The sequence below is a fragment of the Temnothorax longispinosus genome, unplaced genomic scaffold (genome assembly GCF_030848805.1).
Source record: "Temnothorax longispinosus isolate EJ_2023e unplaced genomic scaffold, Tlon_JGU_v1 HiC_scaffold_24, whole genome shotgun sequence".
NCBI classification, from domain to species: domain Eukaryota; kingdom Metazoa; phylum Arthropoda; class Insecta; order Hymenoptera; family Formicidae; genus Temnothorax; species Temnothorax longispinosus.
Genome location: NW_027270058.1, coordinates 54,035 through 63,304, shown reverse-complemented (window position 1 = coordinate 63,304; position 9,270 = coordinate 54,035). Strand labels below are relative to the sequence as shown.

The following is a 9,270-nucleotide window of genomic DNA, read 5'->3' as shown; positions in this document are numbered from 1 at the left end:
ATTTTTCTTTTTTTTTAAAGAAAAATACATAAATACTTTTACGAATTGTACATCTATTTAAAACAACAGCAACGATTGTATGTTTCAAACATACTATCGTTTATTTGGTAATCACATTAGTAGACATTAATAATTATGCAAATTATACATGTAATTAAAGTAATAGAAATGATAGAAGTTTTAACATTACATTATTTTAATGTGGCAACATGGACAACGTTACCAACTAGAAATTGTGTGACAAATAACGCAAAATACAATTTTGATAACAATATTTACGTATTTTACAAATTCTACCTAAAACAACAGAAAACATGATATTTCAAGCATTTTGTGATTAATACATACTGTTAAATATCGTTACATAATTGTGAAATGTGAGAAAGTTAAAACAATTAAATGTTTTTCTGTTACAAAGAACTTTATTAGAATTATCATCAAAAACACTTATATATTATCACATAGCATACTTAAACACTATGAACAGTTTAAAGCGCATGCAGGAATATTGCTTTTACCCTCATAAAATTATTATTACAAGCTTTATAGATCACAAAGAAATTTCTTAGACTAATCGCAAAAAACATTTATATATACGTACTTATATAATTACATCGCATAACTTAAACTATAAACAGTTTATCTCATATGCGTATAAAAATAAAAATTAAATTGTACTGTTTTTAGTTCCTTATACACTACTATAAGTTTGCTTGCGATTTTCTCGTCTCTCACGGAAAAAAAGAAAGTTTCACATAAATCATTTTTGCAATACAAGAGTTAAAATTACAGAAGAGGCAGCTGAATAGTGAAGGAAAGAGTTTAAAGCACTGGAATATAGCTTTTACCCTCAATAAAATGCTTATTACAAGTTTTATACGTCTCAAGTTTTGACTGAGCCATAAATCCCCAAGACTGTGTGTCTTCTATCTCATATGCGTAAAAATTAGAATTAAACTGCACTGTTTTTAGTTCCTTATATATAAAGAAAGTTTCATGTAAATCATTTTTTAAAATATATTGAATATTGCCAAATTTGGTATTAGTTTTATCTATTACAATAACCATGTTTGGTTTATAAAATGTTCCATTAACTTTTATCCAAGATAAAGATTTATAACCATCAAAAGAAACAAACGGTAGTATATATTTAAAATTATTGAAAAGGTCGATATCTATCAAATTTTCATGCAAGATGACACCCGACTCTAAACGATTTTCAAACCCCTTATTTGAGATAAATCTACAATTTAATTGTAGTTGATGTTTCATAGCTAATGAATATGCAGGGTTTTTTCTAGACGTAATAGCGTTTGCAGTCTGTTTAAGTTCTTTGTGTTTTGCTTCGAATCGTATGGACGACATATATTTGAGAGAACCTATCTGTTGCATAACTCGTGGGTAATGAAGTAAAAGATGATGCTTCGGTTTTAATGTATCATCAAATAAATTTATATATAATTTATGATGTTCACTCGTTAGCTTTTTCAATAAGCTACAATTTTCATCGGTTACTTCTTGTGCCATTATAATTGACATCATTTTTCTAAGCAGTATGTATAATTTCCACGTTTTATTTTGTTTTGGAATAAGATCGCCAATTATCAAACCTAAATATTTCCAAAGACATGCCATTTCAGCTGCAGAATAAATAATATATCTTTTTTTTAAAGCATCCCTGTTAATTAAAGGCGGTATGTTTGTAGAATGATTATCCCCGTAATCGAAAGAGTAAATTCTATTATTTAATTGTTCGAGAGAAAATAATTTGTCCTTATTTATTAACCTGTTTAACAATTGACCTAAATCGTAGCGACAAATTCCCTGAAATAAATCGTGCATTACATCGACACTGAGATTTTTTGTGATGTGAAAATTGGTTATTGAATGGAAAGTACATTCCTCGATAATACCATGATTTCTATGACTGACATCTGTTGCATAATTTTCAACATTTCGAAGTAAACCAACATCTTCAAGAATCTGTTTTTTACGAGTTAATGTATCTACAAGGCATATTCTACAGGAATAATTAGAATTGAAACTTGAATTTAATCCGAAAATAGCATGAATCCCTAAATTATCTCCAAGAATATTCATTAGCGCAAATTTTACCTTTTTTCCGAATTTCCGATATTTATAGTTATACCGTTAACCTGAAGTTTATTAATCTCATAAATGAGAGGTGCAAAAATCTGCTTATTACCAACTTGTACGTAATCAGTAACGTTATGTATTTGCATCAAAAAAATATTTTCAAGCATACTCGCGTATTGTTCCTCGATACCACCGATAGTGAAATATACCACTCCAAGCTTATGTAAACCTCGATGAGTACCTAATGGATTATTTATCTCCAATTCATCGTAATAAAGAATCAAAGGTAATACATCGTTGTTATGCTGTTGTTTAATAGAATGCCATATTTCATTCTGTAATATACTTGATATTATTTCGTTCTGTTCACTTTTTCTAATGTTGGACATTATTTTGTCATATACATCAGGCAACTCTAAAAAGGTCTTTAATATTTTTTCGAGAGGTATAATGCACATTTTTCGATTTCTTACGAGCGTGTGTTTAGCAGTATTCATAAGTTTAGAATCAATAAACGCGCCGATGCATATTTCTTGCGGTACTATTAAAGAATTTAATGATTTAAAATAAAGCATTGTTTGGTATTCCGAAGGATGATTTGCAAATGCATTACTCAAAATATCAAACATAGCACTTAAATTTTCATTAGGATTTTGTTCAATTGACTTGTATTTTTGCTCTATAATTTTTACGCAATTAAGAAAAGTTTTTATTGATTCCATTATTTCCTGACAAAGGTTTCGCGGTAATGATGGTCGAGAGTATAAACTTGCAACAAATAAAGCTGAAATTTGTGCGATCTTTTCTGTAAATTCCGTAACAGTTATGTCCTTAAAAATATTATCGGTATTAATAATTATCGGTATTAATGGCATCGGTATTAATAATTATCGGTATTAATGGCACAAGAAGTAGATTGCATTGATTGTGTGGGTAAATTACTAGCTGTCATCTCTTCTATTAAACTGTTATCAATATCTATGTTATTGTAATATGTCTGAATATTGGTTAGAACATTGTCTTTAATATTTGTTTCACAATGAGCTCTGGATAAGTGTTTAAGAAAAGTATGAATATCACTAAAAGCACGAGAACACAACATTTTTGTTGGCACTTCTGTTGACAACTCTTGTCGACATCGAAAAAAAGAATGTAGTTTTGCAGAATGTTTTAATTTACAATGTGCTTTCAAACATCTAATAGAGCCATACGAATCGAAGCAAAACGGGCAAGAGTACATTATGAAAAATTTTAGTGTTATTAATTATTAATAGAATATTAATTATTATATAATTCTATTTAAATTAATATTATTAATTAAAATACGATGTAAAAGAATTAAATTTTAGAATAAACTATATTTTTATAAAGTATAGTTAAAATGTTTTTTTATACTTAATAATATCGCAGAAATGAAATAACCTTTATAAATTTTTAAATATCAAATAAAAAAAATTATATATTGCTTATTTGCTACAACAACGACAAAAATTATAATTCCTGAATTGTCTGCAAAGAAAACAGGATTCTGATGAGAACTAAACACGTTAAATGAATAGCTAATGATACTTTTATTCCTCTATTATCGGTAAACAAAATCGTTACACCAAAATCGCGATTTAAAAAAATAATAAAATTTTAATAATTCTCTCGACACATTCAAACTGGAAAATTTCGTTTTTTAGGTTATGTCGTTATTGTAACAAATAAAATATTTCTTACTTTATCTCATTAATTTTTTGGAAGATTTTTAATCGCACTTATTACCTCTAAAGTGTACGACGGTGTTTTATCGTATTTTGTTACAAAATTATACAACTCACGTTGGATCAGTACCCATATGTGATGAGATGCTGCCGGATATTCGATATTCAACACATGAAAGATTTTGAAGAGAGTGTCGATTGCTGTAAACGCGTTTGTTACGTTGTATAAGACCTTGTCCACAGATATAAAAAACGATGATATTTCAGCCAAGGTAGGTCCCACGGCAATGATATATGGCTGAAGTGTTAAACTCATCTGGTACATCACATCAATTCGTTCTTGTCGAATGCCACTTATATCTGCAGCAGTCTGAAAAAAATCATGATTATGAAGTACACCCATTATTTTTTGAAATTGAATAAAACTTTAAATCATACCTTAACATGCACAACAATACTTTCTTCAGACTCAGTCATCGAAGGTTTCCAATGACCCTTCTTTGTTCTAACTCGTCCTCTTGGAGGAATCATATATGACAGGGCACACAATTGCGCAATAGCTTTAGATTCTGTTTTCGAAAACGTTATACAAATTATACTTTCAAGTTTATAACTGTATAAAAATAATTGTGTACAATAATATAAAAGCTTACCATCGCTTTGATCACTTTCTATTATTTTTAATAGCTCATTCACTCGAACAGTTTTCTTTTTCTCAAGAGGGCAAACTTTCAAGACGTTTCGGAAGAATTGAGGCCACTGATTAATAGCGTCTTCTGTCGAACTTAATTCAAAATGTTCGAAATCCTGAACTATTAATTTCCAGCCCATTGGATGATTTAAAATCGGCCATTTTTCAAATATTTTATCAGAAAGCAAAGTATCCCGATTGTTTCGATTGTCTTTCCAACGAATAGTAGCAGTAGCCTTCCAGTGGTTTTCAACTACTTCCCACGGTTCTTGATTAGTTTCCAACCATTTGACGCTTGTCTCCAACACTTCACTTACAATTAAAAATAGAATTATAGATCATATATTATATAGTTAAGAAAATATCGTTTAATATCTATTGAAATACTTACCGTCATTAGATGCTTCACTTTCAAGATCAGTAGAAGTTGTAACATCAGAAATATCTGCTAGTATACGTTTATTTTGTCTCAATTTATTGCGATATTTTTCTACAAGTTTGCCTCGTACAGAAATCGATTTTCTATTTCGAGAGTCTTTTTTAGATACCGGTGCAACATAATATAAATTTATGTCCTCCGATGGAAATACATCTATTATTCCTCGAGCAAAATGCAGAAAGTCATGTTTATTGACCGGGCTATTATAAAAAAAATTATTTAACTAAATTATATTTCATATTTATACTAAAGTAAAACGTAAAACATTTTACTTACCCTTTAACGGTATTTATTAAGTGTGATATGAGTAGTTCTAGAAGAACGTTCCGGGAATGTTTCGACAGTATTTTTGTTTGCCCATAACTTCGTACTATCAAGCGACCTTGTTCGTTGTATTTCAGTATTTCACGGACGGTAGGTCGTTGAAGTCTTTTGTACATTTCTTTTCCAACGAAAAGTTTTTCTCTTTTCAGAGGTGGCGAGCTAATGTTTTCTTTTGATTCTAAAGAACTATCGCTCGCGGTGTCAGAATTATCGCGTCTTGATGTTCCTATATTAATTATAAAATTATTTACAAAATTAAACTTTTGTAATAATAAGAATTAAATAAACATTTATGTGATTTATGATGTATACAAAAAAATTTAAAATATATGTTTACAAAAATCAAAATGTATCAAAAAATTTATAAAAATTTTTGATATATAATTTAATTTATATCTTATATACATATACATACAGGATGTAAAAAAAGAATTAAAAACTTACTAGGTAAGTAATTTTTACGTGGCCTTAACAAAGCTACACTGAGAAAAAATGCTGTTGCTTAAATTAAATGTCGAATCACGGGGTGCCAAAAATATAAATAATTGATTCAATTGTATAAATAGTTGATTTAACTATAGTGTAGTCATTTTAATAATTCAAATATTGAATCAACTATTTATGTTTTTGGCACCCTGTGATTCGACATTTAATTGAAGCAACAGCATTTTTTCTCAGTGTATTTATAGTCACACTAATATTACTATTTAATGCACCACTTAGAACCCTACAACTTTTATTTAAAACATTTTTTTCTAAATGCTTTGTTTTCGAGATATTTGATTACTGCAAAACTTTTTTGGTACACCCTGTATGTATATATATATATATATATATATATATATATATATATATAGAGAGAGAGAGAGAGAGAGAGAGAGATTTGTGAAATACTTAAATTTGTAACAAAAAATTTTTAATAATATAATAAACAAAATTGTATAATTATTTTTTAGAGAGAGATAAATAGTAGAAAAAAAACATAATTACATCAATTGAGATCCGAAAATGTTCTTTCCATTTCGTTATGAAGCGCATTCTTAAGCCAATCGTTGGAATCAGTTCTCTTATTAAATCATGTGTTAGATTTTGCAACAAAGTGAAATCAATTGCTTGTGCTGTATATACCAAAAAAATAATCAATTGTCAAAAACATTTGTTTAATTAAAATAAAAACATAATATATAAAAATAATTCATATAATACACAGGAATCGTGTCAACCATGATTTTCAAAGAACGTTTTTTATTATATTAATATCTCAGCCAAAAATTAATATTTTTTAACTTTATTTATCTTAATCTACTGTTTAATATGTGTACTTTATTTCTTAAAACATTGAAATTTTATAGTAAATTATTAACAGCATAACTACAAGCTAAAGATAATCTATTTTTCGCGAACCGGAGATCTTAAGACCTTGAAGTCGGAGACCTTGCAGTCGGAAATCTTGCTGTCATTGATCTTGATCGCGAGGCCGAGGACAAGCGCAAAAATAATACGGGCGTCAGCTCACAAACTCGATTTTACAATACATGAACAATAAGCAGTTTCAGAATCACAGAATTTTACCGCACGCGAACCGTACTCATCACAGAGTTTTACACTTGATTGTGAGAAAAAAATACTGTTGCTTCAATTAAATGTGAAATTCCGAGGTGCCAAAAACATAAATAGTTGATTCAATTGTATAAATAGTTGATTCAATATTTGAATTATTAAAACGACTACACTATAGTTGAATCAACTATTTATACAATTGAATCAACTATTTATGTTTTGGCACCCCGGAATTCCACATTTAATTAAAGCAACAGTATTTTTTTCTTACCGCAAGCGAGCAATACTTAATCTCAGCTACGAACGACACGAGATTTTCGTAAGGATCGTCAGCTACTGTACGCACGTGGCCGCGCGTTGTCGCGAGGCGAGGTGCGACGATAACGCGCGGCAGAAACGTCTCGTGTGAACAGGCTCTTAACTGTCGCTATTAGGCGCGGTGCCTCGACGAATAATCACGCGCGACGCTCCTCGAGGCGCGTGATCGCGGCTCACGAATAATAATAGATTTACCTTTGAAATGTTGAATAAGGCTATCTTCGAAGCCTCAATCTTTCAGGAGATCGACTGTCTGTTTATCAGCCATGTTCTTGATCGCGGCGCAGTGCTCTCAATTCACCGTTTTTGGCGGGACAACTGTGCTTAGATTGCACGTACATATAATGTCTGCCGGTCGCTCTGCAGGCGCAGGCACGTAAATGAGAGCGCACTCACACGCGCGTCCACTTCTCTTTTTGCTTGTTTATGGCCCCCAGGAGTCCTTCCGGGCTCGATTCGGCCCTTATCCGGAACTAATTACGCGCGTCCACTAGTCGTCGGTCGCAGAGCAGGCGACGGCACGCGCGAACACAGTCGCACATGAACGTTAAATATACGCCGGTCGCAAAGGTAGCGACGGCCAAGAGAGCGATGCGCACAACGACAATTTTACAATGTCCCCCGATCGCACGGAAGCGACGACAAGAGAGCAGGACACATTAACTCGCGTGAACTATGCTCGCCGATGAAACAAAAGCTGGCACGCACTAACACGCACGGACGAGAAAAATAACCGATGTAGGCTCACGGTCGTTCGGTGAGCTCTGGCTGGGGTACCGGAAATCTCTTTCGCAAGGATGCCCGGAAACTCGTGGTCACGGGACGTGCATAAACCAATCAGCTTCGGTGACGATACACGCGATTCGGTGATTGGCAGAAGCGCGGAAGGATAAAGCCCCTTGCACAATAGGCGATAGCGATAGCAACAAGGTTGCCGACAAAGCTATAGGGGCTTAAATCAACTGTTTATACAATTGAATCAACTATTTTTGGCACCCCGTGATTCCACATTTAACTGAAGCAACAGTATTTTTTTCTCAGTGTGTATATATATATATATATATATATATATATATGGAGGGGTAATTATCGGGTCCATTTCGGGGGTCTAGGAGTTAATATGGGGACATTTGGCACATTTGAGGTCCGGACCCGGTATTGTTCTAGATGAAAGGGATGATGTAGGGACCGGTCCCTATAATTCGCTCTATATTCAACGGATGATGTCGGGACCTGGTTTTCCAGGATTCAGCGGTTGATATGAGGACCGAATTCACTCGCGATTATTATAACTAAATGCTAAATATGATGATAAATATTGAGTCTATCTAATATATCATAACGCTAATAATGCGAGGGAAAGGTTAGAGAGATCAACACACTTCTATCGTATATCTATAAAATCTTCCCAACCATCTTCTGCGATGTAAGGTTCCATCTGAGGACCGCAAACAAAGAGCTACAGGAACTTTTTGGGACCATACTGTAAAAATATAATTATTGACTTATATTTATAGAAAGAATTGTAATGTAGATTTCTTTTATTGGTTATACATCATTTAATTTGTCTTAGTAAACGATGTTGTCAGAATCATTGTATCAAATATAAATTAAAAAACGTTCTTGCCACGGAGGCAGGTCGTACTTGTGTTCTGTCGAAAATATATACGTACGAAAGTATAAACTACTGATAGCAACTAAATGACGTAATCACCGTTTCAATCAGGTTGAAACAATTTTATATATAATGATGGTCCTCTTTATCATGACTTAAATAACGGTACCCATAATATCCTTTATAAAACAGAAACGCTCCCACTATATACTAACTCAACCCAAGTGACATATATTATTCAAAAAATGTATAAAATCTTTAAATTGTGCCGCAAATCAGAAAAACATTTGATTAATAATAAAAATATTATTACGAAAAGATATCAATAACAAATAAAAAATTGTCATTATTAATAAGAGATGGTTAAATATCTTGCTAATAAATTAAAACTGATGAATTAATTAAGATGTAATATAACAAGAGAAAATTCTTACATAACAGCGCCAAGTGCTTTTGCATTAAATTTTCTTCGCAATCAAATTTTTTAAAAATTAAATTGCATAATTTTTTATTGGGTTTT

The 9,270-nt window shown here is 31.7% G+C and overlaps 1 protein-coding gene across 1 annotated transcript; it reads right to left on the bottom strand.

Annotated features, from left to right (window-relative positions):
• Positions 1–247: 247 nt before the first annotated feature.
• Positions 248–7,909, bottom strand: LOC139824001 (uncharacterized). Its single transcript, XM_071796497.1, has 7 exons — positions 7,331–7,909; positions 6,248–6,375; positions 5,210–5,483; positions 4,882–5,133; positions 4,457–4,806; positions 4,242–4,372; positions 248–4,173 (listed from the first exon to the last, which is right to left on the bottom strand). The coding sequence occupies exons 3-7, from the start codon at positions 5,371–5,373 to the stop codon at positions 3,829–3,831; spliced, it is 1,242 nt and encodes a 413-aa protein (XP_071652598.1). The 5' UTR covers positions 5,374–5,483; positions 6,248–6,375; positions 7,331–7,909; the 3' UTR covers positions 248–3,828.
• Between the last annotated feature and the right edge of the window lie 1,361 nt (positions 7,910–9,270).